The sequence below is a fragment of the Triturus cristatus genome, chromosome 5_2, assembly GCF_964204655.1.
Source record: "Triturus cristatus chromosome 5_2, aTriCri1.1, whole genome shotgun sequence".
Taxonomy (NCBI): Eukaryota; Metazoa; Chordata; class Amphibia; order Caudata; family Salamandridae; genus Triturus; species Triturus cristatus.
The window spans coordinates 699299066-699317459 of NC_140588.1; the positions used below are offsets into that span (position 1 = coordinate 699299066).

Sequence of the window (18394 nt, forward strand, 5' to 3'; positions counted from 1 at the left end):
GGCAAAAGTGAAAACACGACATGTCACATCCCTGTGTGCTATGTCTATTACCACTGCATGTGATACTCGTAAGTCACCCTTACAGCAGGCCTGATAGCCCTAGGGCAGGGTGCTTCCTATTTAATGTGAGGGCATACCTGCATGCACAGATATGCCCCTGTGCTAGTCAGTTCCATAACAGCCAGTGCAAGTGACATGGAAAGCCATTTTAAATGTGATGGACACTAGTGAAAACTAGTTCTCCAGATACATGATGGCTTCACTGAAAATAGGGATGTTTAGTATCAAACATCTCGTATTGGGAAACCCACACTGATGGCATGTTGAATTTACCAATACATGCACCCAGAGGGCATCTCAGAAGTGTCCCCTAAAAACCTACCATCCTCTGGTGTGCTTGCTGACTGGTTTCTGCCAGCCAGTCAGTCACACGAGAAACTGTTCTGACCTCCTAGGGTGAGAGTCTTTGCTCTCAGGAGACCTATAACAAAAGCCTGTCCAGGAAGAGGGTGTAACACCCCCTCCCACAGGATGACCTGCTGATTAGCCTCCTTTGGCCGGCGAGCTTCAAAGAAGATGCCGCCTTTGAAATGCGTATCTGGCTCCCCCTCAAGAGAGAGGTAGCTAACCCCTGTCCAGAGTTCCCTCGGCACCTGGACAGACGGCTAGTCAGGTAGGTGTGCCACCTCCAGGCTAGCACCACCCCTAAGGTGGGCTACTGTGAAGGGGACGTAGCCATAGATTATATACATTGTGATTCTGGGACAGGATTATGCCCACTTTCCACAGGAAGTAGTCATACAGGATATGCAGTGGGCCATTGGCTACTACCCTACACTCCCCTAACGACCCTAAATTCAGTATTTAGGAGAGTCTCTAGCACCAGAGAAGGAGATTCTGATGACCTACGAAGAAGGAGGATACGAAGAGCCGCTAAAGCAGAAGACTGAAGAGAACACCTGACTTGGCTCCAGCCCTGCTGTTCTGTCTGCCGTTCTATGTTGGGTCTGTGCCAAAGGCGACTTGTCTGCAGCTGTGTGCCTCCAAAAGCTGGGAGGACTGGCTGCCTTCACTAAAGACCAAGACCTCCCAAAGAACAGCGGAGCGGTTTCCTGCTTCCTGCAGAAACACCAAAATAAAAAGGCCTCTGGAACTGCTAAAACCAGACACGACTTCACTTGTCGCCTCCCGCCTGACTTGAAGAGGGCCACCGGTGCCAACAAGGTTCCCCAGCCCTCCAGAGCTCCAGTCCATCGTAGTCTCACCATCGTTGACTCCCTGACGACCCCTGCAGCATCCGCACGCAGGCCCCCTTGAATGCGACGTGTCCTGGTAAGAGAATCCCAACGCCTAAAGACACCTCTGCATCCGTCACCCCCAGGCCGTGGAGAAGAGCAACTTAGGTATCCCTACATCCCCGGGCATCACAAGCCTCGGACCTCCCTGTTGGTTCACCCCAACTGGCTTCCTGGCCAGAACCTGCAGCCTCCTTTTACAGTGATCGATCCCGATTGAAACCTATTGGGCTTCCAATGCTATTTTGCACCCGGCCGCTCCCGTACCGCTGGTGGTGTACTGTTGGCGCTGCTTTGGACCTTACCCACCACTCGTCTTAACTCCTAGAGATTGGTCCTGCAAGTCAATGTACTTTACCTGTTTCCATATGATAACATTGCAGAACTCAAACATTGCACTGTGTCCTCTTTTTTTTAACTGAAAACGATTTATATTTTAAAACGTACTCACCTGAACGATTTTTCTCTGATGCCTAAACATATATAGAGATACTTGCTATTTTTAATTGGTGTGGATCTGCTTCGTGAGCTGTATTGTCATTTATTGATTGTTGTGTGTATTTTCAAATGTCTTCCACTCCTCTGTGTTAAGCCTGAAGCTGCTCGACCACACTACCCCTTAACCAAGCACTCTGGGATTGCATAGCAAGCCCTGCTCACTCATAAGGGAACCCCTGGACTCTTTACACGGTATATCAAGTTATTGATATAACGCATAAGGAGCCAGCTTCCTACACCTCTTTTTGGGCTTACTTCATAAGGTAGATTAGTACAGGGATAAACTCAGATCCTGCCAGAGCTGTCTTGCTGGTTATTTGTACCACCCACCTTTCCCTGATGCATTTATATCAAGTCTGTTTTATGTTGGAAACTGCTTAAAGAAAGCCAAAGTAGTATCTAGAAAATGTGCAGTTATTTGAGTTGGTATTGGACGAATATATGCATAGGCAATGATTATTTTAAAAAGTTTGTAACTTTTTAATCTGGGAATCGGTACCTAAACGTCCATTTGATCCTGTGGGCATATCCATCCATCATCCCCATCCCCCTCCTTCAGTTCCATCAGCAGCCCTTAGGTGACTGATTATCCAATAGCCAAGTATGGGATGTGAGGCAATATGACACTTTCTCCTATTAATGTCAAAATATCCTGCCTGAGGAACTAAACGTAGGCCCATTTATACGCTGTTGACCCGATGAAGCTCAGTGAATGTTGCTGATACTTTCCCTCTGGGGATCACCTCACAGAAAGGAATGTGTAATCTACCACCATGTAGTTTACATATCCTGAAACCATCTGTGAACACAACCAGGTAAAATAACAGGTGTTCAGCTTTTATTATAGAATCAGTAGTGCTGCAAAATATTAATAAAACATTGAGGATAACTACATTGTACTCATATCACTTGATTTATAGCATTAAGTGGTCAAGCATCTCAATCCTTTGAAAATGATCACTATGATTCATAGCTTATATATCATTCAATGCACAACATGGGTGTGACATTGTTTTGGATGGCTGTTCGCAAGCTTATATCCTTCTTTTTCGTATATATTTTAGCACATTCCACCAAATTCTGACAATATGTTTGGAGGTGGTGGTGAAAGCTAAGCCTAGGATCATGCTGGGCACAGTTGGTACTAAAAAGATGCTTAATTAAGAGTGGCGGGAGATTGTGGGTGAGGTGGAAAGAATACTTAACCCAAAAGCATTTAATCTATTTTAAAGCTATTTGATCACCTATAGTGTATGCATAGCACACTTATTTTAATGCTTTGTGAAAGTACTTTATAGTCCTACAATGAGCAATTATTTCAATGTAAATAAATAGTTTAGGATGATATTTTGATTGTCTTTTCAAGATAAATGCAGCAGTTATACACCCAAAGTCAGTCTCACTTCTCTTTCGGCATGAAAAATACTGTTTGATTTTTATAAATGACGTGCATTAGTGTGTTGTGTGATATTTTCAAAGCTAATCTGCAGTGTAACAATTGCACAAAATGCTTTGCTCCTTCTACAATTGCACTATTTTGCATGACAGACACATTAGTACAACATCTCCATTGTCATCAGTCTGGCTTTTGTGGAAATATCCTACAATTGCACACTTTTAATTGTGGTTCAGAAATGACAGCCTGAATATCAACAATACATCCCTGCTGGATTACATATGTTTGATTTAGTTTGGTGTACAAATTGAGGTGGGTGGGACAAATTGTTCTACAAATGCACTTTCAGCTCCTCTGAATGTCCCTGAAGTAATGGATGTAAAGCTATGTCACTCTACCACTGTTCTTCTAGGTCCTAAATCATGGCGCTACCAATCGCTCTGTTTACATTTTCAATAAATTGTCATGTGAATCACATATTTACCTTGCTGTTGATAACGTTTTTCTTTTCTCTTGTTGTCAGGCGCGTAAAGCGATGCAGGAACAGCTCGAAAAGAATAAAGAATTGACCAAAAAACTAGAGATAGTATCAGAAAGTGAGGATGAGGGAGAACCTGAGGAAGATACCATTCCTGACTTTGTCAATGAGGTGCAGATGACCAAAGAGGGCCCCAATCCATGGATGTCAGGGAAACTTAGTAGGGATGGTAAAGACACTGTGGCTCAAGAAGAGTTCAAGCAACCACCTGTTACATTGGATGAAGGAATAAAGAGTGAGGATGAGGAGGAAAAAGAATTATCAGAGGATGAAATGCTGCTGCAAGAATTTGATAACATAAGACGCCTGAGAAAGGAGCAGGAGGGTCAATTTGAACAACCAAAGGAGGGACAGACTGGTAAGAGAGTAAGGGTCAATCCTTGATGAAACGAACAGTCCTGTTTCTTTTTCCATGGTCAGTTGGCAATTATATTCAAGGAAAGTTGAAGTGTTTACAACAATCCGGTATTGTATGATTTAACGGATTCTCTGATATAGGCAAGTCTGGAGCTAAAGCTGATTAAAACCCTTCACCATGAAAGCATACAAACTCTGATTCCTATTCAGTAGATTTCTTACCTCTGGGTAAACACGTTAATTTAAAGGCGTTTGTATGTTACCATATGTGCCACAAAATAGACAGTGTGATATCTCTTTTGGGATATTGTAGCTCATTGATAACTGAACATTGTTAGGCTGCTCTCTAATCAATGTATGAAAGCAGAGTATTTGCCTCATTTTAATCATTGGTACACTTTAATCCTATCATGTTAATAAAAAACAATTATATTCAAGTTGTTTTTCTAGATGCGGTTAACAAGCAGGCAGACATTACAAGTTTCATGTGGAATATTGGACAAAATTGTATATTCGCTTTGGGCCCTTAATCATTGCTTCATAGCGGGGCTCTTTGACATATTTGTGATCTAGACAGTGTGTGTTTCTGACAGAAAGGATTACAAATGAACTGCTACCTCAAGTTTAAAGATGATTTTTCATGTCCCAACAAAATTGACAATTGTAACTTCTGATTGATAGACTGTTTTAGCCTGAATGTGAATTACATTTTAAATTTTTAACTCATCTAGCTTAATTTAGTTTTGAAACATTTATATATTTGATCCTCTCCAGCTTCACCCTGCCTCTAGTTGTTATTTCAAAACAGCCTTTTTGCCACATACATTCACTCCTTTTTAGTTGTTTGGAAGTTACCAAGTTTATAACAATGTCTGCTAAAACCTCCAGACTGAAAGAAACAAGGAATCCTTTGACCATCCTCCTCCACAGCAGATCTCAAATGCGGCAAGCTGACTACTCCTACAGCTTCACCCATTGGAATGCACTGCACCAGTGATCTAAACGCTTCACTGACTTTCAGAAGCCAAATTATCCACCTTCAAGGCACTCGGCATTACGCACAGGTCCATCTATTTATTTTTTTTAAAAAGTTTTATATAGCGCGGGCTAGACCCGGAGGTATCAGAGCGCTTTACACGAGGACGAACATTGTTTCAGAGCATAGTTACGAGTTACATGAGTTACTGGAGCAAAGTTACATGCGTTAAAAACATAGATGTAAGGAAAAACAAAAATCTATGGCAAGTGCTTCTAATTCGACGAGTTACTCTTAATAAATATCAAAGTCGCTTGGATTCCAGGAAAGAATTAACCCCCTGTAGTTGCTGAGGCTTTTAAACCACTAGTGCTAAACCCTTTTTTGATGATTGGGGTAATTTGAGCTTAATCCCTAATTTATTTTACACGAAAAGTATTCTTGCCAAATTTGTATTCTTTTTTCCCCACATATTGGGGTTTGTTGGAAATACGGAAATAGCCAAACTATAGTGCTTTCTTTTTTTAAATGTGCTGTGCAAGAAGGCTTATGTGGGTGTTTTCCTTAGAAATGGCATATAATTTTTATTGCTATGCTTAGATCACCCTCTTCCCAACTTTCAGGAACAAACCGAATAAAAAAAAAAAAAAAAAAAAAAGCAAATTTTTTTTTATAAGTGGTAGATTTTTTTGTCATTTTTTGGGGGTTTCTACCTACTTGCAGTTTATGGTGAAAACGGGTGTCAGATCCAAGGGGGAACATGGAAATGTATACATTTCTGAAAAGTAGACCGTATTCTAGATTCAGCAAGGGGACATTTATGTACTACATCGCTGATGATTTTCCCCAAAAAATAAACCCATTCTATCGTGTTTCAGAAGGCCTTTTGCAAAATGTGTTTTCTTACACACTGGCTTAAAATTATGACCCAAAATGTGGAGAAATTCAATTGATAATGACAAATGTTCAACTATTCTGTGTACCTCATGATTCCAGATAAAAACAGCACCCCTCTTATGTGGTTTGGCCTAGTGCCTGCGACAGGAAAAGCCCCAAAACGCAGTATGGAGACATTGTTTTCACCATGAACTATTATGGGATTTAGGTAGCTGCGGTATTTGAGCCTGGGCTCTGGTGGAATGGAGGGAAACCTACTAAACCCAGAGATCTTTCAAAGACTAGACACCCAGTAGAGTCCAGGGAGGTGGCACGTAAGTGCATTCCACTTCATTTTCCTGCCCAGAAGGCCCTGTAATCTTCAAACTTTGGCATATTTCTGTGTAGAAAAACTCCAAAATCTGAGCATCCACAAAATTCCTACCATCCTGTGTTCCTAAACGTCTGCCAAACATGGTACTCCACATGGATCAAAGCAAAAAATAATCCAAGAACATGAAAGAAGCCTGTCCTCTCATCTCAATATTATTTTTCAAAAGGAAAACACTTTTGGTGCTTGCACCAGAAGGATTTTCTTTTAGTGTGATTGACAAACTAATCACATTTAATGCACTGCTGAGGTGGGCAGGAACAGTTCATCCACCGCAGTTAATTGGTTAAGACCTAGTTCTTCCCAAACAAATGGTGCAGTACCTCAGCAGCCAATAAACAGACTGTTGTACTCCTAAGGAAAGTATGAACATCAGAAGACTCTGACCTTGCTCTCCCAAGAACCGGAGCTAGTTGAGACTCGTGAACAGTAAGCAGACACAAATGCTTTCACTGTTTAGTCTCAAACAAATCAACAAGCGGATTACTTTACTGTTGGTTGTAACGCACTCTACTCTCAGTAGTCCCACCGCCACTGGGTCATTTATTTTCCACAATATAACCTTAATCCAAGAGGAGCGCCATGATTAATCCACTTTCCAAGTTTATTGCTTCATAGTAACCATATTCAAAGAAAGTCCACAAGCAGTCTTCATATGCATCCAGATAGTATGTTTTATTTCACAATTTTCATTTCATAAATCCAGATCACACCACAATATTCAATGCCATAGCACTGATCGCATCACAAACGTTTTGTAATTGCTGCTTACACGAGTTGCAGCATTGTGCGAGCAGTTGACACCTGTATTGTGAGACTGCAATAAAAAGATCCAGTAGAGGCTCCGCTATTCCCTGTGGCCTAACGCGGCAAGCAGTTTTCTGCATTTAGAGAAATAAGCATAGAAAACAGGGTTGAGGCTTGGTCTGGTGTGATGGAAAAACTCTGGCAGAAGGAGAGACAATGTTGTGTGGGTGTTTGAGGAGAAATGTGCACGAATGTGACATACCTTTTATTATTAACTTGCCTTCTATGTATGCATTAATGTTAAAATAGAATCTCACTGTTGGTGCACTTTGAGGCTTGATTGTCACTACATTGAGTAGCACTGAAAGTTTTCCAACGTAGTTTCCCCATATGTTAGGTTTTCCCAGCATGCATCGACAGCAATTTAGCAGATTTTTACATTTTGTTTCCCTTAAGGATGTTGACTGCTTCTATCAACCAACAGAAGTCCTTATAATAAGCAATATTTTTTTACATTACTGAAATACTCGTAATCATTCAAATTTAGCATAATTCCACTTTCTTTTGGGGATTTTAAGAGCCTGAATTTGCATTTGTTTCATCTACACCTGAGTAATGTTTGATAATGGCTTTGGCCTTCATTCTTGGTCTGTCTGTATCTAACGAAGCAAAAGCACAGAGAGAACCACATTTGTTTAAACGTTTTTATATTAACTTGCTAAGCACAAAGTAATCCCCAAGCTCTAGATAGCTATTGATTTTTCAGATGTTTCCTTTGTTTATTTTAGGCTGCAGCAGAGAAATTACATCAGAAAGTGGTGAAGAACGGACTGCAGAATATAATCTACTGTTCCAGAGACTTGCAGAGCAAGGCAAACGGTCACAGGGAAAACGGAGACACAAAGAACTTCACAGCACATCCATGGAACTTGCAGACCAATGTCCCGATGGCAGGAAGGATCAGGAAACAGTTGGTGAGCTACCTCCAGTAAGAGAAGAAGGCCCTCTGCTAATGGAAAGTCTGGATAGGACGAGGACTATGGAGGAGGTGGGCAATCTGGCTGCTGAGGAACGGGCAGATAAAGAGATGCTGCCTGGATTACCTGAGAAAGTGGAGCAGAAAAGTACAGGAAAGAAAATTGCTTCTGAGGAGCCACAGAAGAAGAAAAAGAAAAAGTTAATTGACCCCAGCGCTGTACTCGCCGTTAATTCTAGGGTGATACGAACTCCAATACTGCCAACGGCCATAGAGGAGGAGGTGAGTGAATCAGTTGTGGTTGATTCCTAAATTCGTAACAGCCAGGGCCTTGCACAATAAGAAATGAATGTCTCCTTGCCTTACACTGCCTTTTTCTTTATACAAGGTGAGAGTTATTAGTCATAACAACATCAAATATAAACCTTAAAAACAACCATTGTGCCCTCAAACCAATTCATTTCATGTTGGCAAATTCATCTCAAGGTAATGTTGGAAAGTAGTACACTGATGTTACAGAAAAATATGTTCTTTGTGAACAATAAATATACAATCTTATTTTGTTGTGTAACCTGCCTAGTAATACGCTGATGAAGGAGCATTCTTGTTTTGAAGTGAGTTAGCTCATTGCTTGTGTGTTTTTTCTCATTCCATGACAAATGTCCTTTTTCCCCTTTTAAATAACGATGCATGTACCCCCTCTTTACTCCTTACTCATGGAATGTGTGAGCTGCTGTCATGAAAAACATACAATCTTTTGTGCAGCAAGAATTAAATAATTTTAGGACTCATGTACTTGCGTACTTACCAGTAGCTCTGCTCTTTGTGTACAACTGTACCATAGCTTATTTGTTTTTTCTCACATGATGTGTTTGGGCATTTTCGTCATAGTTGTGTGGTTCTCCTGTTACTTCAGCCATTCGTATTGCTGCCTCTTCTTCCTCTTTATGAAATCAGTGCCTTTGCCAACTGTAATCAATCAACACCAATTACGTCAAAGCATCTTCAGCTAAGTTAGCTGTTCATATTGTGTTGCCCTGTCTGCTCTACTATTTTCTTTTTTACTTGGGTTTGGCAATTTGAGTTTATTTAATCCTCTCCATATTTAAGTTTTCTGCACCGCATAGCTTAGATGAGTGGTTTCTATCTTTAACATGACCCCATATTGAAAGGGTTGTTTTTCCTAGCCTCAAATTCATCATTTTGGGGGGCTTGTCAGGCTACAATCTGGTTGATATGATTTCTAGCGAATGCACCTATGAAATGAATGGCAGGCCTAACTTGAGGCCTATCTTTACTTGTCTCATTAACAAATCTACCTTGCCGCCTAGCACTAATGCACCTTATTAGCCTAAAGCTTCCAGTGTTTGTACCAAGGTGTTCCCTCATCTCCGTAGGCCTAATCACATTTGAGCCTTTATTTCCGAGATTCTAGTGTGTGCCAAAATTGCTGATGCTGTCTTTTTTTCACTTAAGATTCTGTGGCAGTCCGTGTGGTTATCGAGGGAAGGGGGGTACTGGAAGGGAGGTAGGGTAGTGTTTTCTTGTTTTATAAAAATCCAGTAAATGCAGCTAAGCTTAAAACTGCTGATGCATGCACTTTGAGGTGTTTTTATTGCCTAATTAACTTCTAGTACTAGGGGTCTTCTTTGCCTCCTTAGTCATGCCACTTCTGAGTTTTCCTAATCTCATTGTACTGGAGATTAATATTTGGCACCTGTCCGATGTATATCTTCTGGAAACCCAGCTAAGGTGAGGAGTATCTTGCATGGGTGTTTATAAAGAGGTGAAGGAGCACTTTCTGTATCCGATGTCAAATATGACACAGATTTTCTTTACTACATGGATCTCCAGAAGAGCTAGTGGAGAATTGAGCAAAAGTGTCACGTTGACTCTGTTCCTCACATGTTTCAAGGGTCCTGGGAAGGCCTAGTCAAACACCCAGTGATCAGTATACTAGTTGTCAGGAAGACAATGCCAGCTTAGCCTTTATGTTACATCTTTGGAAATCTGGCCCAAGCATTGGCGAGCTAAGATGGTATTGTCTGGAGTTTTAGGCCCTCTTAGCCTTTCCTAAATCCATAAATGATCCTTGAATCGGTGTCCTCCAACCATGCCGCTCCTCTGAAGAATTCCCAGAGACAGACTCATCTCAACACACAACAACATGTTCTCTCCTTGTAAGGACTCCTGCATCTAACACTCCACCATTTTCCACATGGATTCAAACCATTGTGTGCACATAGAGTTTGACACTAAATGCTGGACTCTGGGTTCTCTGGTTCCCTTCCGGCCCCCTCAGCTGGAACAGGTGCAAATAATTAAATCTACTATTGCGATATGAGCACAAAGTCTGTAGGTAATTTAAGTCATTGATTCAGCAGATGTTTCCAGCTACCGTGGTGGCAGGTACAACTAACCCACTAACTTTGCTTCCTTCGCACACCCCTGTTTACCTTCACTCTTTTTTCATTCCTGTTACATCTCAAGTTCATCTATGGCTGGGACATGGATGAGCACACAGTAGATCTTGTTGCCAGAATTTTTGACAGCATTTGTAGAACATGAGAACTTGGATGAAGGAAGATTCAACAGCAGGTACCAGATGCTCAGGATGGTTATGCCTTCCAGAGTCACTCTGGTGGTAAATGTTCACAGCGTCAAGGAGATATGGCTGAAACCCCACACTCTTCTGGTGGTTAGTAAAAAAAAAAAATGTATTACACCATACTTTGCCCAAACCATAGATGACTTATGTGTTACAGTGGCCCCATACAGATGCACATGAGGCATTTTTGTCTTCCACCCCACTGGATAAGGATGCTGCATAACTTGGCTTCTTTGGGGGGAAAAACTGAATAGAATATCTCTGATCAACTCTGCAGTTGATTAATAAAACAAAAACTGCAGATGATATGGAGGTGTTGTTCTTATGGGGGCTGAACAACTTGTGGAAGTCTCTGTTCAGTTTTCACCCTGATTTGCAGGAGGGGTGTAGAGCCACGTTTCTGGGTACACTCTGCGTTGGAAAGGAGTTAGTAAATTTGTTATGCCATACTACTCTTACTGGTGCATTTCAACACAGCTGCCTTGGTGCATGAATTCAGGAGTGGACATACACAACGGGGGTTCACTGAAGCTGTAATACACCTCAAAGAAGCCTCTGAGTAGGTGTTGAATCGATCGGTATTGTTGGTCTGCCTTATGGGCACGTCAGCCGATAAATAATTTGATGGGCTCCCTTCTGTTTGTGTATTCAGATGCTGCTTGCATTCAGAGAGAACTGCAAGTGCAATCCTCTTGTGTTGGTGAGGAGGTTGCCCGCACTCTCGCATAGTGTAGTCCAAGTTTTGGCCTTACTGCTTTCTGTGATTGCGGAAGTGATCCTAAATAGGGGACGTGGTGGCTAGAACGCCCACTAGCGTGTAGGGGGATAGACCTAATGGCGGCCCTCTTGAACATGCAACTGGTGGTAGCGAGAGTGCGCCATATTGGAACGGAGTCCTGTTCAACAGCAGTCGCTGGTTGGAGCTGGTCCGGTCCTTATGGAAGTAGAATATGCAAAGTAAATAGCCAATCTCACGATGCATACTGTGTGTCCTGATCTAAGGAGGCAATGGCTAGCAAGGATATGGGGCATCACAATTGGTGTACGCAGACTGTGTAGGGGGGTTTAGAGGTAAGTAGCAGAGGTACATTATTCAGCCTCATCGCTAGGATCAGCATATGGTTAGGGAGAGACATTGCTATGGCAGGGGGATTATGCAGGGACACATGCGAACTGTCAAAGTTAAGGAAGGTCCGGAACATAGTGAGGGGGGAGGTGGTAAGTTTCTTATCGTGTCACCTCTCCCCAAGGAATGTCGTCGTTCAGACCTATCTGGTGTGTGGAAAGGCGGAAAACACACCGTTGCTCCCTAATCAGGAGAGCTTGCGGGGTTGTATTTGTGTACGTTTCAAGGATCGTCCAGTCAATCGCATTAGCTGTATGACCCAACTCAACGTATTGGTTCAGCATTTTGGTCATCGTCTTCCTGCATCGTATGTTGCTGTGATGTTCTGTAATTCTTAATTTCACTGCCCGTGTAGTCATTCCGATGAAGCGTTTCTGGCAGGGACATGTGATCATATACACATAATTCTTGGTGTTGCAGTTAGTGTGAGGACTTCTGGATCCAAGTGTCAGTAGGACCCAAATCAACTAGTTTTGAGGGTCGTGCGAATGGGCACATGCTGCATGAACCACTTGGGTAGTGGCCCGTCACAGGTGGAAGACCCCATAGTTGCAGTTGTCGCATGGTAGGTTTAGGGGGTCGTCTAGTGTGTTCTACCCATGTCTTTAATGTTAGCAGTTCATTTGAATGCGAACCAGGGGGTAGCAGGTGACATGTTCCCTGTGTGTAAAATGGGCCAGTGCTTTTTAACGATCTTTTTTATGAGGTTCGACTGGGGGGTGAAGGATGTAACACAGGTGATGACTTCGTTGGTCACTCGTTGTCGTGGTTCTAAGCGTGCCTCCCTGTTATTGTTCCGAGCCCTTTTGTATGATTTATGAACCCTCTCCATGGGGTAGTTTCTTGCCACAAGGTCGGAGCTAAGGGAGTTGGCCTGATGTTTGTAGTCTTCAACCTCGCTACAGTTGTGGCGTAGACTCAGAAACTGTCCAAAGGGAAGATTGTCTCGTAGATGTTTGGGGTGGTGGCTGTCGTACCTTCGCAGACTATTACTGTCCATGGGCTCTTTGTATGTCCTGGTAGTCAGTTTGCCTTCATTGAGTGAAATCAATAAGTTCAGAAAAGGTATTTTAGTGGTTGAATTACTGAATCTCAAAAAACGATCAAGCGTATTGACCCAGGTGCAAAACTCAGCACAGGTATCCATGGTACCTTGCCTTAGGATCAGTATATCATTGATATACCTCCGCCAGATCAAGATGTTGCTGCTGTAGGGATTGGTAGCTCCCTCAATATATTTATTCTCAAAATCGGCCATGTAGAGACATGCCAGGCTCAGGGCGAAGGTCCTGCCTATCGAGGTACCCTGAGTCTGATGGTATAATTGGTCTTTAAATTGAAAATAGTTCTCTTTTAGGGCTAGAGTGGCACACTCCATGATAAAAAGTGACCGGGTGGGGGAGGTCCAGTCCTCATTTCTGAGGGTAGTCTCCACCACCTCTAGAGTTGCATCCTGGGGTATATTGGTGTAGAGGGCCTCTACGTCTAGGGTGATTAGTAGATCGACCAAGGAATCCTCACCTAATCCATCAAGAAGGTTGAGAACTGCAGTGGTGTCTTTGAGAAACGATGGAGTCCTCATTACCAATGTTTGCAGGAAATGGTCACAGAACTGTGACAGGGGTTCCAGTATGGACTCACTCCCTGACACAATGGGTCTCCCTGGTGGTGATCTGGTTTCCTTGTGAATTTTGGGAGGGTGTAGAAGTAGGGTATCCTTGGGTGATCAGTGATAAGAAAAGCAGCCTCCTTTTTGCTGATCCAACCCTGTGTTTCCACCGTAAACACCATTGATGCTATGCAGGTGTTTAAGATGTTCTGTGGGGTCCTCCCTAATGAGGGTATAGTATTCAGTGTTGGACAGTTGACGTCTGCATTCATGGTTGTTGTCTGTAGTGTTCTGGATGACAATAGCCCCTCCCTTATCTACTGGTTTTATAGTGATTGAGATATCAGTACCCAAGGTCCTCATGGCTGTGGTCTTTGCTTTTGACATGTTGAACAGGTTTTTACGTGGACAATTGCCCACCTCCTTCAGGACAGCCTGTTCAAAGGTGAGGGGGGATCATACCCGATGTGGGTGTGAAAGTAGAAGGGTATGGAGACTAGAGTCGTTGATATCTATTGATGGTTTGTCCAGAAAAAAGGCGTGAAGACGGATCATCCTGAAGAAGTGATGTAATTCTTGAGCTGTCCGAAAGTTGTCTTCCTTTGGTGTTGGAACGAAGCCCAAACCTCTACGCAGGACGCTTAATTCCATTTCTGTCAGGGCTATAGTTGAAAGGTTGACAATCAGTTTTTCTTGTTAATCGTTTGGCTCCTCGTCTGCCTGGAGGTTTCAGTTTGTGGTTCTTGCCACTGAACATGTTTCTGCTTTGAGCCTCTTCTTATTCCTCTGCCCCAACCTCTGCTTTAAAAAGGTTGGGGGGTAAAAAGGTTGGGGGAAGGCCTATGTTGGTACTTTGTGGGTACATTTGGTACGGGTGCCGACCCGGTGGATGGCCCTGGTACGGTGGTATCCCATACCCCATCAAAGGAGACTGTGGGTGAGTCCTTCTTGTGTCGTCATTGCCTCTGCTGCCGGTGCTCGAGTTGCTGCTAGTAGATGAGTATCGTGTGTGTGATGAAGCACTCTCATCGGATGACAAGTCGCCCCCTCTGACATAGTCTTTTTAGGTCTCGCCTGACCCAGCGCATGCACTGGTCTGGCGAGACATTTAGTAGGTGGCTTTTGAAAGTGCTACCCATATTTTTGTGCTGGCGACAAGCTAGAGTGCACGATGGCGTGCACGCGCACAGGTGCTCCCCGCATTCCCCCCTTCCTTCTCGCCCAGCCATCTACCTCTCCTGCGCCAGCCTTCAGCACCATACCCCTCCCCCCGCTGCTGCGCGCGCATCCCTAGCGTGCTTTAGCGCGTCATCGCGATCACTTTTGCTTTTAGACTGAGCGCGATGACTTTTACGGCTGCGTGGCGTTACTTTTACTGCCGTGCGGCCAATGCTTTTTTTTTCAACCAAAAGGGCTCTTAAACCTTATCTCGCAGTATCTTATTGGAGGACGTTCACTGTTGCTGCCTCTTCATAACTAAATCACGAGGTGGGCGGTCACTCCTCTACGGTTGAGTACGAGCTCAGGCATCAAACAAGCAAGTACGTTTGCTCAGGAAGCAAGCTATTCCTCCCACTTACACATGGTCAACTGATATGCATAAGACGGTTTTGCACGCAGGTCTTCAGAGTTGTCAATAAAGCGGACGCGACACATCAGCGGTTTCCTGAAGAGATAATTGATGCTACGGGATTTCCTTGAATGGGAGGCGACAGGCAAACTATGCACTACAATTCACACAGCCTATGTTTCTGCTTCTTGAACCCCTCTCAGTCCAAGAACCTCTCTCTCGCATTTCAGATAATGTTATACACACGTGCACATGTTACCCTTCACGTCTTTCCCGTTGATAGCGCTTGCTTCAACTTTTCACAAGCCTGCCCGCAGCCCATTAAATGCCCCTCTCCGCCTTCTGCTTCCCTTGCAGACTCGCTGTGCCCAGCCAGGCAGTCGCGGCTTCGCATCAATATAGCAAGTCTGTACACCTCCTTTAACATGAAATCCTACCTAGCCGCTTCTGCTCTCAATCCACACCCCTCGCTCCCCGGGTAAGATCTAGCACAATCCCTTCACGTGACCCCGCCCCTCCGCCTCGGGGAGCAATTCAACTCAACAGCAGTACTGAAGAAGAGGTTAGGGCGCTGTGTGCCTCGCCCAGAATTACAACCAATGCACTTCCGGAGTAAGGTAGGCGTGCAGCGGAGTCCCTAATGCGGCTTATCGACTAGCGCTCTGCTTTTGCCGTAAACACACAGCTAGGGAGAGAGAATGTGTGTTTTTTTAAATGCGCTGTTAACGTTTCTCCGCTATATTCTGCAATTCGAATGATTATGCCACTATGCGGTGCAGAGTCAGGAATATCGCGAAATATTTAACTTTAGTTACATATTTAAAGTGGTTTTCATTCATGTGCAATCTGTACCCCTGCTTTACGAAACTATGCCACTTTATTCCTTAAAACGCCTCTGGTATAGTATTGTATTTGGCGTTTGTATTGTACGTCGATACCACTAAAGTGGCCTCGATGCTGGTTTTATTACATCGATGTGGAAGAGTTGGTTCTAGAAAATATATTGTGCCTCTGTTTTTTTAAAGGAACTGTTTTCTCTATTCTACTCTTTTCTATCTACCTTTTGGCATGAAATTTCATTTTACGTAGACTGAAAACCGGGATATAATATAGGGGGTACATGTAATTGACCAAAAAAAGCATGCGGTTTAGCTACTGTATGCCTGTAGTTATACACGCAGTCCTCACTTTTCAGGGAAGTACACCCATCCTAACTCCACACGGATGTGGGACATTGCATGTCGTGCATTCCCTGTTTCAAATGTCAACTTTCACTTATTTGTTTCTCACCTAAAATTATTTTGCTGCCATTCGTGTTATACAAGGAGGCATAGAAGGAAGAAACTGCATTGGCATAGCCAATAGGTCTTGCCTTTGGGACTTTATAAGTATTAAGTTATGCAGCACAAAATCCTTGGTGCAACAACATTAACTGTTGCATGGCTAAACACTTATAAGGTCCCAACGGCGAGACCTATTGGCTATGCCAATGCTTGTTTAAAATAGGGGTAGATATTTTTTTCTTTGTCGAATTTCTTTGTCCTTCTGTAACTTGTTGATCTTTTGTTTCAGTAGGTACTCCCTGTTCTCATTTACCTCGTTGTTGATCTCGGACAGCTTGTTCTTATATGTGGTTATTTGTATGGTCGTCTTGAGGGCATTTTCCGCCATGGTAATCTTATTCAAGAGGTCATCTGCCAAAGGTTTGGCAGTATTGATAAGGATAAGCCAGTCCCTGGTGCACCTCCAGGCTACCAGGGACCATTCCCTCCTGAAAACCATGTCTTCCAGAAAGATACATGGCATGTTCCTTACAGTGAGTCCGCTGGGTGCAATACTGGATTGCAGGTATTCCGTCATGAGCAGTCCATGTAGTGTAATTTTGATATATAGTCTTTTCATAGCGATGAGGGATGACCAATCCTCCAGGTGGATGACCCCTGAGGTGGACCCTACTGCTCCCAGGAGTGGGGAAGCCCTAAGGACTTCTGACACCATATCCTCATCGAAGGCCAAGCCTTGGTGGTTCTCCATGATTATGTTCTGGGTTTGAGTGAATGGGATGTTAGAGAAACTGAACTCGTCCTATATGTAGTTGGGGTACACCAAGTCCGCCGCAAGAGGGAGAGACAGAGCCGATTAACAAGGGGGGAGCTGAAGGAAAGGTTATCCTTAATTTAGTGGGGATCACAGATGGAGTTTCCGTAAATCCTGTGGGCGCCAGTTGGCTGCTCCTGGGTAAAAGTCCCACAGTTGAAAAAGCATACTAAATATTAATCTCACAAGGAGGAACGTGGGGTTGGGGGGTCCAACATACAGGCCCCAAACAGATATGATGAAAGAAAGGTATTCTGTTCCTATGTAGGGAAAGAGGGAGGAAAAAAGGGCGGTGAGGGAGGAATGACGGGGGGGCAACCAAGGATTGTATATATGTTACAACCAGGTGCTTACCAACGAAAAGCATGATTGCAAAGGGATAGCTCCAATAAGGAGCAAGGGCCCTCGCACAACCTGAAGGGTGTCATGCTTCATCATAGGGTAGCTCCTCATTGGGCAGGCACTGCAAGGGCAAGAATGTGTAACTTTTAAGAGCATGAAGATAGGTCGGGGAAGCTCCTTTATTGGCTCGCCACCCATGACACCATCTCATGCATCGTACCCTAACTAACAGATGCAGATGGGTCAGCACCTGCCCAGACTCCCGATATTCTATGGACTTTTGCGACCTTCTATCTGGACCTTTATGCTCGCAGACCCTGTCCCTCTCGGGAGACGAACATCCACTGTTGCACGACATACCGCTACCAACTATGGCTCCCTACCCCTACTATGGCCTGTGAATTAGATGAACTCATCACTGAAGAGGAGATTTCCTCTGTCCTATCAGGTATGCCGCCGGCAAGATGCCTGTCGAGTACTACTGGTGAGATCGGTACTGAGTTGACCCCCTTCCTGATAAATTCTCAGCTGAAGTTACCAAGCATGGCACATTCCCCCCTGTGTAAGACCTTGCCTCAATAGTAGTTCTACACAAACCGGTATGCCCCCTCCTCATACAGGCCTATCTCCTCTGTTAACACCGAAATTAAAATCTATGCTAAAATCCAGGCCAACCGGCTACAACCCTCTTCACCATACTTTATTCTTTGCAACCAATGTGGCTTTATGCCCGACCTCAGCATGAGATACTGCGTCAGAAGGGTTCCAGTGGCACTCTCCAGGTTGGGTCTGTCCCATCCGTCTGTGGCGCCGCTTCTTTTAGATTTCGAGAAGACATTTTACATGGTGGATTGGTCCTTTCTTAAGCCTGTCCTTGAAAGCGCTCGTCTGGGACAGTACATGAAGCACCTCTATCATCAGCCCCATGCACAGTTCTGGGTCAACGTCTCACTGTCAGATTGTTTTCCTATCTGTGGGGGTACACGTGGGGG

The 18394-nt window shown here is 43.8% G+C and overlaps 1 protein-coding gene across 2 annotated transcripts in view; it reads left to right on the top strand.

Annotated features, from left to right (window-relative positions):
* UTP14A (UTP14A small subunit processome component) overlaps window positions 1–18394 on the top strand; it is a 458135-nt gene that overhangs the window by 292591 nt on the left and 147150 nt on the right. For both annotated transcript variants that reach the window (XM_085607771.1, XM_085607772.1), the window contains 2 exons: window positions 3713–4085; window positions 7863–8332. In XM_085607771.1, the coding sequence (XP_085463897.1) occupies window positions 3713–4085; window positions 7863–8332 (843 nt within the window). The remainder of the gene's footprint in view (window positions 1–3712; window positions 4086–7862; window positions 8333–18394) is intronic.